The 26,002-nt window shown below is 39.4% G+C and overlaps 1 protein-coding gene across 5 annotated transcripts in view; it reads left to right on the top strand.

Moving 5' to 3' along the window:
• Window positions 1-26,002, top strand: part of WWP1 (WW domain containing E3 ubiquitin protein ligase 1) — a 134,231-nt gene that overhangs the window by 63,651 nt on the left and 44,578 nt on the right. For 4 of the 5 annotated variants that reach the window (XR_008702421.1, XM_055546728.1, XM_055546726.1 and 1 more), the window contains exons 6-10: window positions 2,606-2,743; window positions 2,835-2,901; window positions 6,892-7,073; window positions 18,164-18,500; window positions 25,165-25,260. Coding sequence is in view for 4 of the 5 variants with exons in the window: in XM_055546728.1 (XP_055402703.1) it covers window positions 2,606-2,743; window positions 2,835-2,901; window positions 6,892-7,073; window positions 18,164-18,500; window positions 25,165-25,260 (820 nt within the window). In the remaining variant the exon portion in view is untranslated. The remainder of the gene's footprint in view (window positions 1-2,605; window positions 2,744-2,834; window positions 2,902-6,891; window positions 7,074-18,163; window positions 18,501-25,164; window positions 25,261-26,002) is intronic. The other variant, XM_055546730.1, reaches the window with a different exon arrangement.

The raw sequence follows: 26,002 nt of genomic DNA, 5'->3' as shown, positions 1-26,002 counted from the left end.
GTGGTACATATACACAATGGAATAGTACTCAGCCGTAAAAAGGAATGCATTTGAATCAGTTCTAATGAGGTGGATGAACCTAGAATCTATTATACAGAGTGAAGTAAGTCAGAAAAAGAAAGATAAATATCATATTCTAATGCCTATATACAGAATCTAGAAAAATGATACTGAAGAATTTATTTACAGGGCAACAGTGGAAAAACCGACATAGAGAATAGATTTATGGACATGGAAGAGGGGAGGAGAGGGTGAAATGTATGAAAAGAGTAACATGGAAACTTACATTGCCATATGTAAAATAGATAGCCAACGGGAATTTGCTGTATGACTCAGGGAACTCAGGGACTCTGGATCAACCAAGAGGGTGGGATGGGGAGGGAGATGGGAGGGAGGTTCAAAAGGGAGGGGATATATGTATACCTATGGCTGGTTTTGCATGTGTATTTAAGACTATACTTCAACTAGTGTTTGTATCTTCAGCATGTGTACTTTAATCAGGTGGTGAATTATTCTTTCAGTCTTTGGTAACAACTGGAAGTTGTCTTATGCTTTTGGTATTGCTTTGTAAAAGATTTTTATTTCAGACAGGAGTGTTCACCTTTACCATTTAGTATAGTGATTTAAGTGTTGATCATTCTATTCAAGGAGAGTCATAATTTTTAATGGTAAATAGTGACGTTTTGGTGGCTCGGATGGTAAAGCGTCTGCCTACAATGCAAGAGACCCGGGTTCGATCCCTGGGTCGGGAACATCCCCCTGGAGAAGGAAATGGCAACCCACTCCAGTACTCTTGCCTGGAGAATCCCATGGATGGAGGAGCCTGGTGGGCTACAGTCCATGGGGTCGCAAAGAGTCGGACATGACTGAGCGACTTCCCTTTATGGCTGATTCATGTTGAGGTTTGACAGAAAGCAAAATTCTATAAAGCAATTATCCTTCAATAAAAAATAAATACATTTTTTTTAAAAAGTGTTTTCCATCAAGAGACTCACTTTAAAGGGATTTCAAAAGGCTTTTTTAAAAAAATGTTACTGAAGTACAGTTGATTTACAGTGCTGTGTTTCAGGTGTACAGCAAAGTGAAGACATATACATCTATCTACTCTTTTCTAGATTCTTTTCACACATAGGCCATTATGTAGTGAAAGGCTATTAAGAATCTCCTTAGCTAAATATTTTAAGAATGAGAGCTAAGACCCCAAATTGCAGATGAATGAAATAGGATGGTGGTCATTAACTTTCTTCAGATATAGTTTCTTAGAATCTAGATACAACTGAAATTTATGCTTTTGCAGGGTTGGGTTTTTTCCTTGGTACTTTAAAATTTCCTCTAGTTTTTCTATTTTATTAATGTTGATTTTGTGATTTGAAATGGAAATGTGGTTTATGGGGGTGAAGATGGTTGGGGTAGGTCTTCTACAAGGCTTTATTGCATGGTCCTTAACTTTTTTGCAAAGAATTCCTGTGTAATGATTAGAGGTTCCAGATTTTTGTTTGTCTTATCTTGGATAATTAAAGTATTTGTGCTAGATATTTGGTAAATGGGAAAAAAATCTTGTTAAATGTAGGAGGAACCAAAGTCAAGGATATAATCTAGTAAAAAATATGTTTGGATTTTAAAAATGAAGGTCAGATTGAAGTAACTGGACTTGTTTTGAATAATAAAGGAATCATTAATACTTTTGATATATATTATGTGAGATAGAAGTTAAAGCAAAATAACTTTGCATTTAGTAAGAATTAGATATCCCGATAGTAAGAATCAATATTTGGCCTTATATGAAAAAGAAATAGTAAACTATTGCCATTTATTAAGCATGTACTGTGTGTCAGATGTGGAATGTTCTCTGTGACTTTGCATTTGGACCTTATGACAGTTCCTGCTGCTGCTGCTGCTAAGTCGCTTCAGTCGTGTCTGACTCTGTGGGACCCCATAGACTGCAGCCCACCAGGCTCCACCGTCCCTGGGATTCTCCAGGCAAGAACACTGGAGTGGGTTGCCATTTCCTTCTCCAATGCCTGAAAGTGAAAAGTGAAAGTGAAGTCGCTCAGTCGTGTCCGCCTCTTAGCGACCCCATGGACTACAGCCTACCAGGCTCCTCCGTCCATGGGATCCTTTGATGCTTTTATGATCTCCATTTTGTGATGAGGAAACTGAGGCTTTAAGTAATTTGACTACTTAAAGTACAGCTAGAAGTCCATGAACTGAAATAAGGAACCCTCTTGAGTCTCCTGCAGAAATTTTGCCTTAACCACAAGTCTTACCTTGTACTATGGGCCGTAGAGCAAGTTTGGGACATTATTGCACTTGTTATCTAGATAGGTTTGTATTTTCTCTGAATATTATACTGTGTAAAGGGACAATTAGAGATGATTCTGAAAGTATGTGGTGAAAGGAAAGGAGTTACTCATCTAGGCGTTAAAGGAAGTGATCCAGGTGTGGTATAGAAGGGCCTACAGATAAAAACACAAATAATTCCTTTCACACGTAGCCATCAAGCACTAAATAAGAGTCATTCTTGATATATAGTTTTGATTTCTGAAACATGTTTTTGTACATAACAAAACTTTTAAATTAGTTTTTCTTTTCCCCCCTCCCTTAGTGGAAAAAGTGAAAGAACAATTAAAACTTTCCTTGGAAACCAAGAATGGTGTCGTGCAAACTGGTGAATTAACAGTTGTGCTTGATGGACTGGTGATTGAGCAAGAAAATATAACAAATGGCAGCTCATCTCCAGCCAGTAAGCTGACTTTGGGTTATTAAAATTTGAAGGGAAAAAAAAAATCAAGAGGTATGTAAAAAACCTAGTGTCTGTCTCTTTTGTCATTCAGTAGAAGTACAGCAAAATGGTGATGCCTTACATGAAGACAGAGAACCTTCAGCAAGGACGACCACCAGGTAGAGTGTTGTATTTTGGCATTTGTGGCAAAGTAACACCACATTTCCCATATATGAAGTTTCTAACCTTCGTTTAGAGTTTGCCATAGACTTTAAAAGCTTATATCTAAATGTATTATTTGGTTGAATTCTTATCAAAGTGGTTTAAAAAAAAACCACAGCTGTAACAAGATATATTATTGGAATAAAGTGTATATCTCAGTGGTTTTTAGGTTAGCAGAGCTGAGTAACCAGTGTCTCATTTCAGAACATTGTCTTCACCCTCAAAAAGACACTGTACCCAGGGGCATTCTCTCTCCACCCCTCTTTTTTCCCAACTCCTGCCAGCCACTCACCTTCTGTCTCAGTGAATCTGCCTTTTCTGGCCATTTCTTGTAAACCGTGTCATACAATATATGACCTTCTGTCACTGACTTTTACTTAGCATATGATTCATCCATGCTGTAGGAAATATCAGAACTTCATTCTTTTTTATTTTTTATTGGAAATGGTGCTTAAAAATCTGTATTTAGGCATTTTTATCAGTAAATAGAGTCAGGTGATGTGGAAAAACGGTTATCTCACTGCTGTCTGAGTTGGCAGCTTCCTGTAACCACTAGAAGATAGATATTGCACTGATTGTGGTCTCTTCTTAGAGGTCACCCTGCCATCTCAGCAACTCCCATAGATTCACATTTGAAGGCAGTTAATAGAGACTTTCTGTTTGAAATAATTTGAATTAGAATAAAAGCATGTAATAGATCAAGTATAATGGAATGAACATGTGAAAGTACATTGCTGTGAAATACATTTGAAAAATCATGCTGGTATATGACAAAGTGTGACTTTTATATAAATCTACAGTTACTGATATTGCTACTAAATTGCTGTTAAATGATCTTCACAGAGCCTTTGAACAAATCAGTATGTCTTCTGAATATATATTTGGCTTAAATAAATGTATTTATTTAGTATCCACATGATTATTCACATAGAGAAAATTCAAAAGTGAAAAGTCATTCAGTCGTGTCCAACTCTTTGCGGCCCCATGGACTATACAGTCCGTGGGATTCTGTAGGCCACAATACTGGAGTGGGTAGCCTTTTCCTTGCTCCAGGGGATCTTCCCAACCCAAGGATCGAACTCAGGTCTCCCACATTGCAGGCGGATTCTTTACCAGCTGAGCCACAAGGGAAGCCCAAGAATACTGGAGTGGGTAGCCTATACCTTCTCCAGCGGGTCTTCCCGACCCAGGAATCAAACTGAAAGGATACAGCAATTAGGTAGATTAAAATGCTCTAGTGTGTATGTGTGTGTGTGTGTGTGTGTGTATATATATGTATCAAAAATTATAATTTTTGAAATTTTAGATGGTTAAAGGTGCCTGAATCACTACAAACCTAAAGATTAATGTTACTTATTACATAGCAATACATTTTGAATCAAAGATTAGTTCTACAGCACCAGGAAAACTTGAGTTGCATTCTTTTACTCTGTCTCCCAGGTCACTGATCCTTGCTGAGTGGCTTAGGGAAGGGTATACAAATCAGATTCACTTGAGAGAAATTTCAAAGCTTTGTGTGCCTGCTAAGTTGGTTCAGTTGTGTCTGACTCTGTGTGCTATGGACTGTAGCCTGCCTGCCTCCTCTGTCCATGGGGGTTCTCTAGGCAAGAATACTGGAGTGGGTTGCCATACCCTCTTTCCAGGAGATCTTCCCGACCCAGGGATCGAACCCAAGTCTTTTAGGTCTCTTGCATGGGCAGGTGGGTTCTTTACCACCTGTGCCCCCTGGGAAGCCCTTTCAAAGCTTTACCTTCCCCAAATTCCTGAACACATCTCATTCCAAATATGTGGGTGACAAGGAAAAGTGTTGTTAATTTGTCCAGGTGCTTACTGAGTGCCTGTTTGGTGGCAGGCACTAGTCCAAGCACTAAGAACACAAGTCCTGTTCCTGTGGAATTTTCATTCTGGCAGGATAGAGGTAGATAGGAGACAAGTGAGGAAAGAAATCAGCTAATTGGAGATGGTGATAAGAACTATGAAGTCATCGAAACACAGGACAGGGTGACAGGAATGTAAAGGAACCCTTTATAAAGAGAAATGTCGTGGAATCATCTCTGTGGAAGTGCCATTCAAGCTACAATTAAAAGGCCAAAAATGTGCCATCCATACAGAGATTTGAGAGAAGAACATTCCAGAGGAAATAGCAAGTAAAACAAGGACACTGATTCTTTCTAGTTAATTTTTGTTCTGTGCGCGTGCTCGTGTGTGCTCAGTCCTGTCTGACTCTTTGTGACCCTGTAAACTGTAGCCCACCAGACTCCCCTGCCCATGGGATTTTTCAGACAAGGGTACTGGAGTGGGTTGCCATTTCCTCCTCCAGGGAATCTTGCCAACCCAGGAATCAAAACCATGTCTGTTACATCTCCTGCATTGAAGGCAGATTCTCTACCACTGAGCCATTGGAGAAGCCCTTTTGCTCTGCAGATTCTTCTAACTCTAGAATATATTTAACCTTTCTTTGATAATCTTGTAAGTCATTATAATTTTACTCCCTGTATCTAATGGTTTGTAATAAACATTTGAAGACTCTTTGGCCTGATTTTCATATAAAATTGATATACTAATATATCTATTGCAAAGTAGGCAAGGAACAGCTTGGAGAGAAATAGATCAGAGAGATAGATGAGGTGGGGCAGGACTGAGATGTGCTCTGATTTATTTATTTTTTTAAATTAAGAAAAAAAAATTAAGGCTGCTTTGTGGAGAAGACGTATAGGGTTACCAGTGTATTTGGGAAAGTTCTCCTGATTCTTACGTGATATTGCCTAACTTAATGCCAATAAGATTTAAAATGCTTGATTTTGTAATTGTAGACATATTTATTTATTTGCAGTAATGAATACACTGTAAATTCTTCTAACTCTGGAATATAATATTTAGCTTTCTCTGATCATCATGTGGAGAAGGCAGTGGCACCCCACTCCAGTACTTTTGCCTGGAAAGTCCCATGGACAGAGGAGCCTAGTGGGCTGCAGTCCATGGGGTCACTGAGAGTTGGACATGACTGAGTGACTTCACTTTCACTTTTCACTTTCATGCATTGTAGAAGGAAATGGCAACCCACTCCAGTGTTCCTGCCTGGAGAATCCCAGAGATGGGGGAGCCTGGTGGCCTGCCGTCTATGGGGTCGCACAGAGTTGGACATGACTAAAGCGACTTAGCAGCAGCAGCAGCAGATCATGTACTCATTATTTTAGTGCTGGTAATAGCTTGCGATCAATATTGTAAGATGTTTTTGGTCTTTTCAGTACTCAACAGTTTGGAATTGATTTTTATAAGTTTCATGACCTTTTTGAAAATATTTCCAGACATTTTAAAAATAAATCTAATATTCTTAAACTTAAATATTTAAAATATACAATTTGATCATTGCTTTGAGGTACTTTTGACAGTATGATTATATATCTCAATATACGTTTACTGTGTGGATACACTTAGAACTGAAAGTAATTTAAACTTTTGCTGCTACTGCTGTTAAGTCACTTTAGTCGTGTCCGACTCTGTGCGACCCCATAGACGGCAGCCCACCAGGCTCCCCCATCCCTGGGATTCTCCAGGCAAGAACACTGGAGTGGGTTGCCATTTACTTCTCCAATGCATGAAAGTGAAAAGCGAAGGGAAGTCTCTCAGTCGTGCCCAACTCTTTGCGACGCCTGGACTGCAGCCCACCAGGCTCCTCCATCCATGGGATTTACCAGGCAAGAGTACTGGAGTGGGGTGCCATTGCCTTCTCCAATTTAAACTTTTAAGTATGTATTAAAATGTAAAATGTAAAAAATGTTTTAAAAACATAATCAAGATATTTCTTGTTCATTACTCTTTATACCTGTCATTTTGCTTCAGTGTTAAGAACTTGGTAAATGTTCTTACAAAACTTCTGATGAAAAGTTATGTGATTGTTTTTAATTCATTGAAGTAAGATATCTTTTTTGTTTGTTTTTTTGGAGGTTGGCTGCTGAAGATACTAACGGGATAGATACTCATGTACCTACAAACACTGCAGTACACAGCTCATGCTGTTCATATGTAGTTAATGGGGACGACACACCATCTCCATCTCAGGTTGCTGCCAGACCCAAAAACACACCAGCTCCAAAACCACTCACCTCTGAGCCTGCCAATGACACTGGTAAGCATGGTTACTTAGGACACATTATTTAAATGAAAACCAAATTTTATGTATCTGTACATATACTTTTCTTATTGTACAATCTTTCTTAATCTTCAGTTTTATAAAAGGAGTTTGAAGATTACACCACCTGAATTTTTTTTCATAATTTGATTTTCCTAGATTATTTAGGAAGATATTCCAAAACTACATTATAACAGCACATTTCACTAAGCAAGTACAAGTGCTTGCATGATAGTCAATCTTAGGCTTTACGCTACAAAAAAAATACTATTTATAATGTAGAATGTATTTCTAAAAGCACTTTAGGGAATTCATTGATTTGTTGTTAGTGATGAATGATTCCTTTAACCATTTTGGTTAAATGGTTCTCTTTTGCCAGACAGATATTTACTGCTTGGCATGTAACTTAGTAAAAAAATGTATTGTGAGGTGATACAGCACTCTGAAAGTTTTATATTTTCTAAGGGGAAGTGTTCTATGATTATAGAAGGACTGTCTATGGAAGAATTTTTTCTGTAATCCTGTTTTTCAGTGGATTCAGCTGTAATATTCATACATCATTTTTTGTTCGATCTTTATAAATTAACTCTTTCAGATGGATTTCTTGAAACGCAAACAGCATAAGATTACTAGTGTGTGTCTTGAGGCTAGAGTTGGCATCCTGTCTTTTGATCCCAGAGCCTGTATTCTTTCCCTCATCTATTTATGGGATTATTTAAAAGTAGAAACATGTAAAGAAGTAATTACATGAAAACAGATGGGGATGGGTTTATAGAGAAGACTGTTGTATATTTATACTGAAGGTTGGGGAAATATTTATTGTGTGCATGTTGGGAGTTTTTGTAAATGTGGGAACTGACATGGTTTTCTGAAAATGTAATTTATTAATGCTCCTCTTTTTTTATAAAAAAGATAGGCTTAAACATCCTAGGTCCTCACAATAAGTTGATGCTTTCATTATTAATTTAAGGTGTCTGGAAAATGAGAGAAAATAAACACAGATGACCAGGCTGAAATGAGTGAACAGGATCATTTGTTTTCTGATTCTGGTATGCTTTCTAGTCAGAACGTTTATCTCAGATTTATTAGCAAAGGGATAAAGGAACAAATTAAGAACAGACCAGTTAAAACAATTCCCATTGGGAATTCCCTGGTGGTCCAGTGGTTAGGATTCGACATGTTCACTGCCAGAGCCAGGCTGAGGTTTAATTATTTGGGGACTAAGATCCCACAAGCCTCAAGGTGCAGCCAAAAACCCCTCCCAAAACAAAAAATATGAACACCAGCTTTTATGCCTGATGTTCCATCTTATGGATCTGTATGAAAAAGCATCATTATGTGATCAGCATCCTTGCTAATTCCAAGAGAGTAAATACAGTAGTGAGTTTCATAGAACTCTGCTTATATTATGGATCCTAAGTTAAATTTATAGTTTTAAAAAATAGTCTGGGAAAATAAGTGTGGGAAGGACCACCCATGTATATGCTGCTGTTGCTAAGTTGCTTCAGTCGTGTCAGATTCTGTGCGACCCCATAGACGGCAGCCCACCAGGCTCCCCCGTCCCTGGGATTCTCCAGGCAAGAATACTGGAGTGGGTTGCCATTTCCTTCTCCAATGCATGAAAGTGAAAAGTGAAATTGAAGTCGCTCAGTCATGTCTGACTCTTAGCGACCCCATGGACTGTGGCCCACCAGGGTCCTCCATCCATGGGATTTTCCAGGCAAGAGTACTGGAGTGGGGTGCCATTGCCTTCTCCCATGTATATGGGTTACCACCAAATAATCACCTATATAAAAATGGTTTTATTAGTACTAGAGTTCTTAATAATAAAACATAAATCCAGTGCATTTGACCTATAGATCTGTAGATTATCAAATAGTTACCTATATTTACTCATACCAAAAATGACACACAAACTAGGTATCCACCCATAAGGAAATTTAGATTGTGAGTATTGTAACTCCCTTGAGAACGCTGTGAAGAGGTTGTAAAAATAAAAATACCCCTATGTGACCAGACTTGATTTGTTATATGGGATTATCATTAGATTCATTAGAGTGGTAGATCCAATTCCGTTATTTCTGTAAGTAATTAGACATCAGGACCAATTACTGAGTCTATTCTTTTTTCATGGGAAGTATAAGAATTTTGAATGCTCATTTTAGAAAGGCTTATACAGTCATTCTATGTCATTCTTGTCATTACCTTTCTAGTTAAAAATGTATGAAATTTGGAGATTTAGCTCTTCTTCCTAAAATATTTAGCTGTTAGAATAGATTGGGCAAAGTATCTATTGACCACTAGATAGTTGCATGTTTGGGCTTGTGGGCTTATTCAGATGTTGTTGCAAAAGAGAGAACTTTCTGAGTTCCCCCTCATTGTAGAATCTCCAGTTTATATTCTGCTTCTAATTTTGTACTTATAGACTGCTTCTGTTGGGAACAGATTTGCCTTCCACATTCTTCTCTTATCCTTGCCTGAAATTTCAAGTTGAAAGTAAAACACACACAAGGGACTAGAAATGAAGGCGCCATTGTAAATAATTCCCATGACATTCTCCATAATTGCAAAGAAGCCTAAGACGATCAGAATAACAGCTAATATCTGTGCTACACATGTTCCAAACACCATATACCCACTGATCAATACAGCTCTCAGGATAACTCTCTGAAAATAGGCACTAGTGTTTTTCTCCTGAGGGAACTGAGGCCCAGAGATCCCAGCTGGTAGAGGAGCTGTCCCTGACACCCACCTCTGTGGTCCTCTCCTCCCCGCTCTCCTGTTCATTTAGATGTGTGTGATATCTGTAGTGTCTCAGTGTTGGGTTGTTCATCTTTTATACCTTTGATAAACTTCAAATAATATTCCCCCAGTCAACTTAGTGATTGTGTTTGTATGTTCTTTGACACGTGACAAAACAATCCAACTGCCCTCATTCCATTGGCTGGTTTAGAAAGGCTTCTGGAACCTACTCTGTTGGTAGAAACCACTTTACCAGTGTCTTCTGTATGATCTGGCATCCCTCAGTAGGAAGATGAATTCAGGTATATTTTTCAAGGGGTAGTCTTCTTTAAGGTGTTGGTGTAAAAATAGGATTCTTTTTTCTGTAGTCAAGAACTTTAAAAATCAGTTTTCATTGTTAGAGTGGTGATGGAGTGGAGTGTGCATATTGTGTGTGTAACATATTACATGTTTTTAATCCATTACCTGTGATTCCAAAATCCTAAAATCCTTAAAACCAAAAGTTTTTTGGTAAACTTACTTGATAGCAAAATGACTAGGACTAACTTGAAGGTATTTATAATTTTTTCTGCTTAGTATGAGTATCCTTCTGTTTCACTCCAGAAATGATACTGTGTTTAACTACAGTGTCTAGCCCCCAGTCTGACTTGATATTAGTGTAATAGATAATATATGTGCCATACTACCTTTCTACATTCCAAAGTTAGGAATTCTGAAACACACTTGGCCCTAAGAGTTTCAGATGAGGGGTTGTGGTTCTGGAACTGCAGATAAATTATTTCTTTTCACCAAAGACAGTATTGTTCATGAGGGCTTTGGAGGGGAGGGCATTTTCCCTCACCCCCACCTGTTCTTTTGAGTCTTAAGAAGATCCATTTGCTAAGTTTAGTTGGTAAATACTGATACTTACTGTAAGCTAAAGTGGGAGGCAGTCATGCTTGGAAAGGTTAGATTTGGTTTGTAACAGGACTGCATTCCAATCCTAGCTCTGTCATTGAACACTTTAACCATGGGTTGTCATTCAGTTGTTCAGTCATGTCTGACTCAGCAACCCCATGGACTGCAGCATGCCAGGCCTCCGTGTCCTTCACTGTCTCCTGAAGCTTGCTCAAAATCACATCCATTGAGTCGGTGATGCCATCCAACCATCTCATCCCTCTGTCGTCCCCTTCTCCTCCTGCCTTCAGTCGTTCCTAGCATCAGGTCTTTTCCAACGAGTCAGCTCTTCACATCGGGTGGCCAGAGTATTGGAGCTTCAGCAGCATCATCAGTCCTTCCAATGAATATTCAGGACTGATCTCCTTTAAGATTGACTGGTTTGATCTCCTTGCTGTCCAGGAGATTCTCAAGAGCCTTTTCCCACACCACAGTTGGAAGCATCAAATTCTTCGGCACTCAGCCTTCTTTATGGTCCAACTCTCACATCCATACATAACTACTAGGAAAACCATAGCTTTGGTTTTTCTATATGGACCTTTGTCGGCAAAGTAATATCTTTGCTTTTTAATACCCTGTCTAGGGTTGTCATAGCTTTTTTTCCAAGGAGCAAGTATCTTTTAATTTCATGGCTGTAGTCACTGTCTGCAGTGTTTTTGGAGCCCAAGAAAAGAAAGCCCATCACTGTTTGCATTTTTTTCCCCACCTGTTTGCCAAAGTGATGGAACCCAATGCCTCGATCTTAATTTTTTGAATATTGAGTTTTAAACCAGCTTTTGCCCTCTCCTCTTTCACCTTCTTCAAGAGTTTCTTTTGTTCCTCTTCTCTTTCTCCCATGAGGGTGGTATCATCTGCATGTCTGAGGTTGTTGATACTTCTTCCAACAATCTTGATTCCAGCTGGTGATTCATCTAGCCAGGCATTTCACACGATGTACTCAGTGTATAAGCATGTGATCTTGGACAAATTTATCATTCTAAAAATTTAGGTTCTCCACTTACAAAATGATACAAATACTTAATAATACCTTACAGGATTGTTTCAAAGGTTAAATGAGATACATTTAAATCATCTACCATGTTTCTAGGACAGTGGTATTTAAGAAAAATATGATTTTCTTCTTTACTTTTCCCCCTTAGCTTCTAGAAGAAATGACTTTTTCTAATGTATAATTATTGTTTTATTAATAAAATAGAGCTCAGTGTAGTAAGGCAGAACTAACCGATTTCAGAAATTTATTAGACTTTGCTTTTAGTTTTTTATTTTGAAATACAGATTCACAAAAAGTTACCAGGAAATGTACAGGGAGGTCCCGTGTTCCCTTCATTGGCCTCCCTGAATGTTAATGTCTTGTATAACTATAGTACTGTATGAAAATGAGGAACTTGACATTGACACAGTCTCCATTTCACCGGTTATACCTGCAGAGAGAGAGAGAGAGAGAGAGAGTGTGTGTGTGTGTGTGTGTGTGTGTGTGTGTGTGTGTGCGTGTGTGTGCACGCGTGTGCACGTGCATGCACTTTTGTCATGTATGGCTTCACGTAACTAGCACTGCAGTCAATACACGGAGCTGCGTCATCACCAAAGGCCCCGTGTGCTCCAGCTCCTTTAAAGCCATAGCCACTTTCAGGTGTGAATTGTAAAGAAATGTAGTGTGTATATATATATATATATACACACACACAAGCAGTTTTTCATGTCATACTTTTTAAAAGGGGAAGAAATGATACTAGGTACTTCAATATTCCCTCCTTTTCCTGCTTTATTTGGCTGAACCATTAGAGGACAATGCATGGTGCTATGAGATGTACATATCATCAAGTCCATGGGAAATTTACTTCTCAGAGATAAAACCTGAAGTGAGGGAGATCTGCCTTCTGAATCAAAAGTCATAATGCATAAAGTCAGGCTTGAGATACACTCATTAAGAAACCAAGTCAGCGGGTGTGATCTCACATCTGTAGAGAAGGAAAGGCTTCACATAAGCGTCTACTGTCATTGCTGTCACATGGGGTTTTAATTATTTGCCCCTGTACAACTTTTTGTTCTTTCCTGAGGAGGGAACCTATGATCCCTCCCTCCCTGCCTGTCTCCTTGTTTCTCATCGTCTTTATTGTTAAGTTTATCCATTCAGTCATCCCTGTATCGTTTGTTAAAGAGGTATTTATTTTGCAACTACAATAGACTGAACGCTGCCTGGTTGCTGATTATATATGCATTAATCAGAGTTTCTCAGCTTTGGCACGCTTGACATTTTGGGCTAGATAATTCTCAGTTGTGGGTGGCTGTCCTGTGCATTTTAGGATCGTAGCAGCCTTTCTGGCCTGTACCCACTAGACGCCAATAACACCCACCCATTCCCCTAGTTGTAACAACCAGACATGTCTTCAGACATTGCTAAATTTCTTCAGTGGATGTCCCGTTGAGAACCATTGATATATATGAATAGTCATCCCTCTAATCAAATGCATGCTCCCAGTACTCCACTGAGAACTTGCCCTGCTATTAACATCTTGCATTACTGTGGCATATTTGTTATTAATATAATTAAGGAACCAGTATAAGTGCATTATGATTAACGAAAGCACACAGTTTATGTTAAGGTTCCTCGTGGTATTGCCTGGGTTCAGTGAGATTTGAGAAATGCATAGCCATGTGCTGACCATCACAGTATCATTCAGAATTATTTCACTCTTAATAGTTGCTGTGCTCCACTCCTTCATCTCCTTTCCCACACTCCTAGCAGCCACGGATCCTTTACTGTCTCTCTAGTTTGGCCTTTTTCACAGTGTCATATGTAGCCATTTCAGACTGGCTTCTTTTACTTAGAAATATGAATTTAAGCTGAGTGCCAAAGAATTGATGCTTTTGAACTGTGGTGTTGGAGAAGACTCTTGAGAGTCCCTTGGACTGCAAGGAGATCCAACCAGTCCATCCTAAAGGAGATCAGTCCTGAGTGTTCATTGGAAGGACTAATGTTGAAGCTGAAATTCCAATACTTTTGGCCACCTGATGCAAAGAGCTGACTCATTTGAAAAGACCCTGATGTTGGGAAAGATTGAAGACAGGAAGAGAAAGGGACGACAGAGGCTGAGATGGTTGGATGGCATCACCGACTCGATGGACATGAGTTTGAGTAAACTCCGGGAGTTGGTGATGGACAGGGAAGCCTGGCGTGCTGTGGTCCATGGAATCACAAAGAGTTGGACACAACTGAACGACTGAACTGACCTGATGAATTTAAGGCTTTCCTATGGATTTTCGTGGCATGATATCTCTTTTATGTTTGTTGCTGAATAATAAATATTCTATTGTATGGATGTACCATAGTTTGTCTATCCGTTCACCTATGCTTTGTCCACAACCAAGCATTGTGGTGGTTTATAGTTTTTCGCAATTATGAATAAAGCTGATGTAAATATTCACATGCAGGTTTTGGTGTGGACCTAAGTTTTCAACTGAGCTGGCTTGAGGACTGTCACTTCGGGATCTTACGATAAGAGTATTATTACTTTTGTAAGAAACTGCCAGTGCCAAACTGACACCCAAAATAGCTGTGCCTTGTGCGTTTCCACTACCAGTGAATGAGAATTTTTGCATTTTGAGGATAGTTTCCTTTTTAAATTTTGAAGCAACATTGAATCTTCTCATTCAGAGAGAATTCTGTCTCCAATTGATGCTTTAAACCTTTTAGAAATGTTTTTTTCTTTTTCTTCAGATAGGCCTTGATGTTGAACTTGAATCTATCTGATCATGGTGCTGAAATGTTTTGGTCAAATTAATAATTGGTTCTAATTTTTTTTTCAGTTGATTCTCTTGTGATATAAATAAATACTCTTATCTCTCTCAGTGAGTTTTACCATTTTATATCGGGTATTTTTCACTTCTCTTTTGTCTTAATGCATTTTCATACATAACCTGTAGTATTGAAATAGAGTGGTAATTGTGATCTTCCTTGTTTTGTTCTGATTTTAAAATTTGTTCCTGATCTTGATAGAAATTCTTATAATGTTTTACCATTAATATATCATGCTTACTCTTGGTTTCTGGTGGATAATCTAGATTATTTTTGAATTTTCCTAGATTCCTCTTATCAACAGTTTTATCAATATTTTTTGATCCTTTTTGATTTGTATTGAAAATTAACATGTAGCTTTTAACTTTTAACCTGTTAAATATGGTTTCCTAACATAATTTCCTAATATTGACCCATTGTTTAATTTATTCAGTTTCAATTTCAGGGTTATATTACTCTTGGAGAATAAATTAAGAAACTCCTTTTTCTTTTTTGCCACCAATGTACTATAACATTTCAGAGAACATGGGGGTAATCTGTTCCTTGAAGGCTCAAAAACTGAGTCTGTTGACTTTTGGAGGGATACTGTTCGATCTTTTATCCCCTTTTACATTTCTACTCTGATTGATCAATTTTTCTTTCTCTTGAGTTAGTTTAGTTAATATTTTAGACTTACTGATATAAAGTTGTACTTGGTATTCCAAATGCTATTCAGATTATATTTTTCTTTATAAAATTTGCTAAGGCACTATTTCATGGTTTTTCCAACCTTACTTGTAAGAATTCATCTGAAGCATTTGCTAAAAATACAGATCCCAGAGATTCCCTAGGAGATTCAGTAATTCTAGAATGGAAAGTGAGATCTATACTTTCTACAATATCCAACAGATTCTAGTCAGGTTAGGAAATTCTGATCTATTATATTTTTCTTATAATTCCTTTCCTCTACCATTTTCCCCTGGGTCTGGAATTGAATGCTAAGCTCATTTATTGCTGTTCTTTCTTATACCCTTGGAAACCTCTTTGCCATGTCAAATATTTCATACAAGTATTTTCATGCCATTAATTTCCTTAAAGTTTGTGATTTCATAACTATCATTTTTCTTTAACTTAATAATTATTTAGGGTTTTATAAAAAAATCTTCTAAGCTAAACTGGTTGCAGGTGGGGGAGAACTATCATTTTTATGGACATGTAAGCATCAATCTTCTTACCAGTAAAATGGGTAGTGTCTTCCTCATATCCTTGTTCTGTGGGAATTAAATAACATGATCCCTAAAAAATGTTTTACAGAATCTGCCAGACTTTCATTAAACATTTCAGTAAGTTGTATTTTGTTTTATTTCTAGTTTTCTTGAATTATAATCGGTTTCACCTCCTGATTGTAAAATTGGAATTTTCCTTTGGTCCTTTACGTGTCACTTTTTTTTCTTAAAATGCCTAGATTGTTTGGATGGAATATGTATGTAATGAAAACTCAGAACTACTTCTCTAATGCTGTAATTTAGAACAGGTTTATTGACTGTGTCATTCAGTCCTTCATGTACTTAATTAATGTTTCTACTAATGTTCTTTTTTTCTGCCTAGCTTTGAGAGAGATATGTTTACTTCTTCTGTGATTTGTCCTTATGCTATGCTATGCTAAGTCGCTTCAGTTGTGTCCGGCTCTGTGTGACCCCATAGACGGCAGCCCACCAGGCTCCCCCGTCCCTGAGATTCTCCAGGCAAGAACACTGGAGTGGGTTGCCATTTCCTTACTTAACATTTATTGTTTTCATATGCCAGGTGCATTGTAACTGTTGAGAATACAAAAGTGGAACAAATCTGACAAAGTGTTGTGTTTTGAACTAAAGGAAAAATAAAAACAAACTATTTCAGAACATGAGAAGGAAAACAGTCTAGTAGGCAGCCTGGGCTGAGGGTGGGGCAGGTGAAGAATTAAATAAGGTGCCTGAGCGCTGCCTTTCTGAAGGAGTGGTTGAGCCTGCCCGCTGCGTGATAAGAAGCAGGAGCTCTTCTGAGGCCAGCGCAGCGGCCAGTGCACGTCCCTGACGGGAGGGAGTTGGCTCTGCTCACGAGATGGAAGGGAGACCTCTGTGAGAAGTCAGGTGGAGCTGTGGGGCCGACTTATGTGGAGTCTTTGTCATGAGCCATGGTAAAGAACTTGGAATTTACTCTGGGTGCAATAGGTGTGTTTAATTAGAGAGTGAAAAGATCTTTTGTATGCTTTAAAGAGATTACTTTGGCTGCTGTTTGGAGAATGGGTTGGAGTTGGACCAGAGAGGAAGCGGGCAGACCAGTTAGGACGCTGTTGCAGCGAACGAGGAACAATGAGGGGGGCGGTGGTGCAGATGGAGAGAAGAGCTGAGAGCACTTGGAGGAGCTGAATTGTTGTGGGGGAGAAGGGTTTGCCTTGAACAACTAAGAGCTGCTGTTTAATAATTAATTTTCCGCTTCTGTTTTTAACACTTTGTTAGCATGTGTTATGTTTTAGTATGATAAGGGTTTATGATTCTTTCTTATTGGGCTGGATTATCTTGTCTCAAATATTCCTCTTTTCCATTTAGTGTTATTTTGCTTTCCAAAGACTGTTGCTAATCTTTTCTTTTTTTTTTGGAAATCAATTTCTACATTGTTCAAGATTGAAAGTTAAATGAAAAAGTTCACTTTTAGACATCATATATTCCATGAATTCTGAATATCATATAAGAGACCAGAATTTACTCTCTCTGTGCACATTCTCTTTTCTTCATGTTTTCTAAGTGTTGAGTACAGGTAGCACTGTGCATTTTTATTTCTTATATTTTGTTATTGATATTTTTCTTCCAAAGTTGCTCTCCCCTGTAGTTGGTACAGAACTTGATTGGTTCTGTTTTGCTTCTACAGTTTGATTCCTTTTAATAGTACTCATTTCTCTTCTTCCCACTGTTTACATCTCTTTCTTTAAAAATCTACCTGACCGTTCCATTACTCTTAATTATGTCTCCTTCCTCTGTTTCAATTAGAACTTTGCTGTGTAATTTTCTAATAGGTTTTCTTCAATAATCTATTCCCTTCCCAGTTTTAATTTGACTTTCTCTTATAGTGACATGTAGTTGAATGGATTGATTACATTTAAAATGAAAGAATTTTTAAATTATGTCAATGGATCTCAATGCTGGGTTATTTCTCCAGCAAGTGTAGAATGAGTTACTGGATCTTTTTGCAGTCCCTTATAATACTGTCTTAAGAGTTAATACCACTTTATATTTGACAAGAATTCTTTTGATATTAGCTGTATTTGCATAGGAAAAGGGAGATTGAATGGGGTCATTTTGAAGGTTTTATATAACCCATGTAGATATTCAGAATTTATTGTGTGGAGGAAAAACGTTTGTTCATGTTGATTTCTCTTTCCTTAAGTTTGGGTTATTGTTACATATATATTCTTATGTTTTTATTATTTAGCATTCATCTCAAAAATATGAGCCACAAAAAGTATTATCTGTCTTATTTCCATCAGTACCTGATACACTGCTTGGTGTGAATTAGGCTCTGAATAAATACAGTTGATGAGTTAATTGGGCGCTTGGTTGTTTCTTGACAGATCATCTTACTGATTTTCCCTTTTCAGTTAATGGAGACTCACCCTCATCTGGACCGACTGATAACGCCTCCAGCACGGGTACTGCAATAGGATCTGGAGAACCCGCCTTGTCTTCAAATTGCACTAGTACTCCTGTTGAAGACCCTCCAGTTCAAGAAACACTGACCTCCTCGGAAAACAATGAATGTATTGTCTCTAACAGTGCAGCCTTTGGATCTGAAGCTCAAAGTACATTGGATCCTTCCACCTCCAATTCTGCAAGTAGCTCTGCTTTTGAAGCAGCCAAATTAAGACAGCCCGACGGATGTGTGGAACCTGCCCGGCAGCAGTCTGGAGGTGCCAACACAGAAACGCTGCCATCAGGGTATGTTGTTGTTTTTTTTTTTAAGATGTGTGACTTACATTTAATTGCAACTTTTTAGTAATAACCTGAGTGTTGAATATGTATATGAAATTTTTCCTTTCAGTTACTTGAAATCTAAGTTGGAATCTAATTCATACAATTTATTTGCTACAAACCAAGTATTTTTTAAAAACTAAGAACAATTGCTAGTTATAGTTACAGCATGTGCTACATGACAGGAAGAGGAAAAAACCTTATATTAATTTGCACGACTGTCGATTTGATTCTTGGCTTACTTTTAGAGAAGAGTGACCCTGACACACTCTGTAATAGCCTCAGTTCTCTAGCTTTCTTTACTGTTGCCTCCCCAGGCTAAGCTTGAAGCAAGTAGCCATCTTTTTTTCTCAGTTTATACTCAGTGCTGGGAAGGATCCAGTAAGCCTGCTGAGAAGCACTGTTACAAACTCAGGTTTTCATTGAAAGTGAAAGTCACTCAGTTGTGTCCCATTCTCTGCGACCCCATGGACTATACAGTCCATGAAATTCTTCAGGCCAGAATACTGGAGTGGGTAGCCTTTCCCTTTTCCAGGGGATCTTCCCAACCCAGGAATTGAACTGGGGTCTCCTGCATTGCAGTCAGACTCTTTACCAGCTGAGCTACCAGGGAATAATTCTTCATCTTTTAATTTTCCATGGTAATAATTCAGCTTCCTATGATTTTCTTTAAAGAATATTCTGTGTATTCCATTTGGTCATTTCTCCCATATTCACTTAATATGTTTCGAGCTCCTCTGAGAATCGAGTGCTGCTGCTGATCTGACAGGAGGCGGATTGCAGGTGGTAACGTGAGCTGTGGGGAGCAGCCCTGAATACAGATGAAGATCCCTCCTCTCCACCGCCACTCCCTGCCACCCCCCTCTGCTGCATGCCCCAGTTCCTGACAGGCCAGGGACTGAGACCAGTCCATGGCCCTAGAGTTGGGGACCCCTGGTGGATGCTGTGTCCTGTATCCAGGACAGTGTACACAGTCCTACCTCCGACAGCCGTTAGAACTGTCTCCTCTCACAGCTGTGAAAACGGCGCCTCTGGTGGTCTCTGCCCCCGTGCCCTCATTCTTCCATCACAGCTGCTGTGCCTGCACCCTTTCTGACTTTCTGAGCTGTTTTTCTGGGTGCTCTTTATTGGATTATAGGACTTTGCCTGTTGCCTCATTGTGGTTTCAGGCTTTGGTCTGCTCCTGAATGGGTGCTTCTCTTGAGTCTTGCACTCTCCCATCGTTTTAACTGTTAAATTTAAATGTGCAGGCCAGACCTTTCTCTGAGCTTATTTTTATCCACTTACTGGAAATCTCCACTGTTTCCTGCAAGCATTTTTGGCCACGAAGTATCTTTCCTTGCTCTCAAAAACCTCTCATTGTTCCTTTGTGTTCTCTTTGACAACTTATCATTAGTCATTTATCTTAGTCTCACGTGTCTGCCCTTATGACATTGATATGTAAGAAGCTTTCCATACTGTCAAGAACCTCTGATCTGATGGGAGATAAAGATAAGTAAATAGTCATTGACTGTACAATTTAATTAAAGCTAAGCTAGAGGTCAAGTTTAGGGTGCTGTGGAGGCAGGGGAGCATATGTAGAGGGGGGTTAATAGGATATCCTGTGATACTGAGATCAAAGAATACTTTCTGGAAGAGAGGACCCTTCAGTGGTTTCTAAAAAAGGAGTAGGCGTTAGCAAAGCAGCAAAGAAGGCACATGTGGTGCAAGATTTCATTTTTAGGGGAGCTATCTGCATGTTCAGCTCTCTGACACCCATACATGGATAAGCTGACCTCAGGAATGGTATTTTGTTACAGCTTGAGTTGAGCATTCGAGGAAGCAAGCTGTGTAATACAGAAGAATAAACAGCCCTCTGAAGAGTTTTGTATACCTGCTGAAGCTTTGGAGTCCTTCCCCCTCCACCCCCCTCCACTCCGGCCCCCGGAAACCATGGATAAACATACAGGAATTTTAAGCAGGAGAGTGGCACAGTCATATTTGCATTTAAAGATTATTCTAGAAGTGGTATAGACAGATGAGGAGTTAAGGAGACAAAGCAGAACAAAACAGACCAGGCTTTATAAATGAGAAAGGTGGGCACATTCCTGTTTAAAATGATAAGTACATAAACTTAATTCTGTGGGGCCAGGTAAATGCTTCTGTGTGCTTGTAGCCACTGTATGTGAACTTTGCATGAAGAGAAGTTTGTAGGACTCTACATGAGTGAGGAATCTAGATGAGTGATTTTCAAATCACAAGTTGTAGCCTGTTAATAGATTGTGACCAGCACTTGAAAACATAATAAAGTAAATCAGTATTGACCGGGTTGGAAACCTGGAGTGTGTTAAGTAAGCATTGTTTCCTGGCAGTTTGTTTTTCCGGTATGTTTTTGTGTGTGTAAAATCTATAGGTGAATAGCAGCCTAGGACAAACAGATATGTTTATGTAAGGTTAGAAGCAACCAACCTGAGTAAGAAATTAAAATAGACTGCCCCAAGGTGGATGCTAGTCTTCTGGGCTTACGTTACTATGGGTTGTGGGAATTAGCTGTGGGAGGTGGAATGTGAGAGTGGGGCCGAGGTTGGTTCTTCTGGCTTAGGCAGTACTTGGCTTCTGTAACCATCTTAGCAGTTTTCAAATCTACATCACCTTGCTTCTTTCCTCAGAAATCTTTCTTAGTTCCTGTATTTTATCTCTTTGGTGACTTATTTCACTGGTGCCCAGAATTACGAGCGTTCTGAAGGGAGCCTGTTCTAGCCTGGAGGGTTATCCAGCGTGGTCTGACATAAGCCCTTTGCATTTGCTCTCACTTCCGTGTGGAATGTTATTCCTCAGATATGTGCATGGCTCTGCCCAAATGTTACCTTATTCCAGAGGCCTTTCCTGATTCCCTCTGGCCAAATCAGGCCCCCCTGTCCTTATCCCCAACCCCTGCCTTATTTTTTTCCAACCTTCTGTTAAGAAAATTTACAAACATGCAGGAAAATATAAAGAATTTTACAGTGAACACCTGTGTATCTATCACCAAGTTCTAGAGTTGACATTTTACTCTTTTTGCTTTATCGCATATCTCTGCACCTCTCCATTTGTCTAATGTTTAAGTCTAATTCAGTAAGTTGTAGTTGTACATTTTGCCCCTCAGAACTTAAGCTTGCATGTCATTCACTAGAGCTCAGTATTTGTTTACAGATTTTTAGGTAAAGTTTACATAGAAATGTATAAGTCTTAAGTATGTCATTGATGAGTTTCGACAGGCGAAAATAACCCAAACCTTTATCAAGATTAGAGTGTTATCATCACCTTAGAAAGTTCTCTCAGGCCCCTTTCAGTCAACCCCCGGTCCCGCTTTTAGGGAGGCAACACTGTACCTCCCTGCAAGTGTTTTTCCACAATAGATTATAGATTAGTTATGTTAAGTTGGTGGAACTTAACATAAATGGAATCAGTATAAACTCTTTTGAGTAGGGTCCTTTTAATCAACATGATGTTATTTGTATTGTTTTTCAACACTTAAATCATTATGTGACATATTTATGTGTTTATCAGTTTTCTCTCCACTACACCGAAAAGGGAGCTTTATTTTGTCCATTTCTGTATCCCTTGTGCCTAAGACGACACCTGCCACATAGCAGGTACCAGTAAACGTAAGTGAACTAGTGCTTGATGCAATGGTTTTGAGTGAGTGAGCAACTGGGCAAAGGCCCTGGCTTGCAAATGCTTAGGAGGAAATTGTTAACAAGGTCAAAACCTACTGAAAATTCAAGTAAGATAAGAACTGAAAGGCACCTTTGAATTTAGCAACAAAGAGATTATTTATTGTTGACCTTTGACAGAATGATTTCTGGGAAGGAGAGCTACATTCTGACTGCTGTGTGATGGAGTGAATGGGATGGGTGGAAATGTGATAGAAAACTCTTTGAAAGAGTGAGAACTAGTACATGCAGGTTTTTCCCTGTGAACACACGGGGAAAGAGGAATGTTTGGTAGAAGCAAGCAAGAAAAGACCCAATATTGAGGAGTAGTTTTTTGGTTTAAAAAATGAGAGTGACCTGAAGGGTGGGCAGGAGAGAGGTTAGCAGGCCAAGCAGCAGCAGAGAGGGGCAGCTGTTGACCATGGTTTGTGAGAGCCCAGTCGTCATCCAGTCAGTAACTACATTCTGTCATTTTTACTGTAATACATTTAACAAAATTCTCCCACTCTTCTTTCTTTCTTTTTTTAAAATAAGGTCTTTTTCAGCAGTAAGTTTTAGAAATGTGTGTATATGAGATACTAGGGACAGGAGAGTATTATGGTTGAAGGTGACATGTAGCAGTTATAAATTAGCACATATCCCTTTGAAATCGAAGAATTCTGTTGGGAAGTCCCATCACTCAGCCTGGTAACTTGTGCCTGTTTGTGGCAATCCACTCCAGTGTTCTTGCCTGGAGAATCCCAGGGACGGGGGAGCCTGGTGGGCTGCCGTCTATGGGGTTGTACAGGGTCGGACAGGACTGAATCGACTTAGGAGCAGCAGCAGCAGCAGCAGGAGTTTCCACTGGGGGGATGCTCTAGCCTCTGACCAGTTCTGTTCTGGCCCATCGCTGCTGCAGGACACACGGGCTCAGCTCTAGCTGGCTGTCACTGAGTCCCCGGCCAGGCCCGAGGCAAGCCCCTTACCCTTGTACCGCCTTCTCCCCCGCCAGCACCTTCTCTCCTTCCTGCTGCCCGACATTAGCTCTGGTCACCCCACACGCACGGGGGCTCCTTCTCGGCAATGGTACTGCCCCAGAAGGTAAACTCTCACTCTGGGAGTGACAGTTTAGCAAGTTACCTTCCCATGAGCCAGCTTCTGGGGAAGGAGGAGAAGCACCCTGATCCTGGTCACTGGGGCGGGTGGTGGAATTGACCAGGCTCCTCCCCCGCGGGCCAGGAGTTCTTTGTTGCAAGAATGTTGTCAGCAGAGCACAACTGGGAACATGGCACATCCACAGCCTGGGTGACCTACCTCAGGAAGATGCGGTGGGGCATGACAGGAGTTTTTGCTCTTTCTATGTTAGTACCTACATAATAGTCCTGATTTTGCCTTTTGGCCCACAAAGTCTAAAATATTTACTATCGAGTACTTCACAGAAAAATGCTGCCTTCGCTTGATCTAATGAATGGAATGTAGAAAATTACAAAGATGATATCCAAAAGGAGGTCTTCATATGATGTATGTAGCAAGCAATTTAGTTTGAGTAAGATAAATTCTCTTTGGAGGAAAACCCTGAAATCTGGAAGCGATATGGAAAAATTAATTGGAAAAAGTAAGAACTAGTGGCCAGAATTATAGTTGGAACCTAAGTGCTTACTGAATATTGAATGTTAAATTAGAAATATTTCCAGCTAACTTAGGATCAAATTAGAAATGGCTTCATAGCCCATTTTATGGATGGCGCACTCAGTTATGTACATTACACTCCTCTTACATCACACTCCTCTTACATTACACTCCTTGCAATACAGGAGACCAGGGTCGGGAAGATCCACTGGGGAAGGAAATGGCAATCAGTCCAGGACACTTGCCCAGGGATGGAGAAGCCTGGCAGGCCATAGTCCCTGGGGTCGGAAAGATTTGGCCATGACTGAACAACTTTAAGTTTCACTTTTCTCTAATTAAAAAGAAGTCAGATTAAATTGAATCCTTGTGTTTGAGAAAGGAAAATATTTCCCATTTATTCTACTTTCAGCTGAGAACAAGAATGTTAAACTCAGAAATAGGAAGTTTTTGTTTTTAACGTTTGAAGTTTTTTCTTCTGTGCCATTCCAAGGAGAGAGTAGAGAGGAGAGATCAAGGAGCGTAGAGGAGAGAACGAGGGTGGGGAGAGGAAGAGGTGGAGTGTGTCTGAGACGGAACAGAGAAAGACAAATGAGAATGTCCTTAAAGTCAGAGGCTCACCAAAGATAAAAGAGGGGTAGCTATACACAGAAAGAAGACCCTGTATGCAGATGGAAGAAGGAACGTTCATGGAACTGTCTCACTACATACTTTAATGCAGTTTCTGCTAAAATCTTTTGGATGTGTATTTTTTTCAGTTGCCAAAAACAGATATTACTTAACTGACATTTTGTCCTTTGGGCATGATATTAGGGTGACAGTTCCTCAGCTCTTGATTAAATTTCTGTTTGTGATGATTTGGAATTCCATGAATTAGTCACTTTAAAAAACTTTGGGTGTTATTCTGTCTTCCTCTGCTAAATGTACTTACTGAGTTTCCAGTGTGTGCTGTGTGGTAAGTCGCTTCAGTCATGTCTGATTCTGTGCGACCCAATGGACTGTAAGCCACCAGGCTCCCCTGTTCCTGGGATTCTCCACACAAGGATACTGGAGTGGGTTGCCGTGCCCTTCTCCAGGGAATCTTCCCCACCCAGGGATTGAACCCACATCTCATGTCTCCTGCATTGGCAGGTGGGTTCCTTAGCACTAGTGCCCCCTGGGAAGCTGGGAAGTTTCCAGTACTGCTATTGAAAAGGGAATAATTAAGCATTTACAAAGCCCAAAAGAAACAACTTCATTTTGTGTGTATACATGACTCTTTAAAACGTACCTGTAATTTTTTGGCTTATAAAAAGGAATCGTTCTTCAGATAGTCTTTAGCTTGTTCTTTTATTTCTGTATTTTTATTAAAGGTGGGAACAGAGAAAAGATCCTCATGGTAGAACCTACTACGTGGATCATAACACACGGACGACCACGTGGGAGAGGCCGCAGCCTCTGCCTCCAGGGTAAGGTAGCGTCTTCTCCAGCTTCAGCTGTGTTTCATACATGGAATTTTAAAAGCTCAGTTAATGCAATATAAAATGGTTCTTTCCTACTACATGTTACGTTTCCTTGATTTGCTTTTGTGAATAGTAAATGTTCAGTAGATGAGATTTGTTACCCTGTGTCTCATTTACAGTTAGTCTGAAGGGCTTCCTCAAGAGATGAAGAGATGTCGAACACTGGCATGAGTTTACTGAGAGGAATTACAGACTTCTGATCCAGTGTCAGTCCTTGCTATTTTTTTAAGGAATGAGAGTCATATTTAGGGCAATTTGTGTGTATGTTTCCTCATAGACAGGGATCTAAACTATGCTGTTGTGTGATATTTACGTAAGAGATCCTAGTGTTGTTCAAAATTATTATCTAAAAGATCATTACAAGTAAAAAATTATTGTATTATTGTATTAATTATGGCTGAAGTTAATAGAGCATTTTAAATGAAGAGGCATTCCTATTACATACTAAATAAAGCTTGTGCTGTTAGGCTGTTATTCACTAACAGTCCTTCCAGATGCAACTCGTAGCTCGCCAATATAAACATATTCAAAGTCCAGAAAATTAAAGGCAACAAGTGTGTTATCTCGTGAAATTGGTTGCTGAAAGGATATCGAAAGCCTATGAATTAATAATACAGATTGACTGGAGGTGAACGGAACCCTGGAGGGTAGGGGTTCAGGAGGACAGGGCGTCTTCTGGCTGGTTGAG

This window comes from Bubalus kerabau, chromosome 14 (genome assembly GCF_029407905.1).
Source record: "Bubalus kerabau isolate K-KA32 ecotype Philippines breed swamp buffalo chromosome 14, PCC_UOA_SB_1v2, whole genome shotgun sequence".
Classification (NCBI taxonomy): Eukaryota; Metazoa; Chordata; class Mammalia; order Artiodactyla; family Bovidae; genus Bubalus; species Bubalus kerabau.
This window is presented reverse-complemented; position numbering and strand designations above follow the sequence as displayed.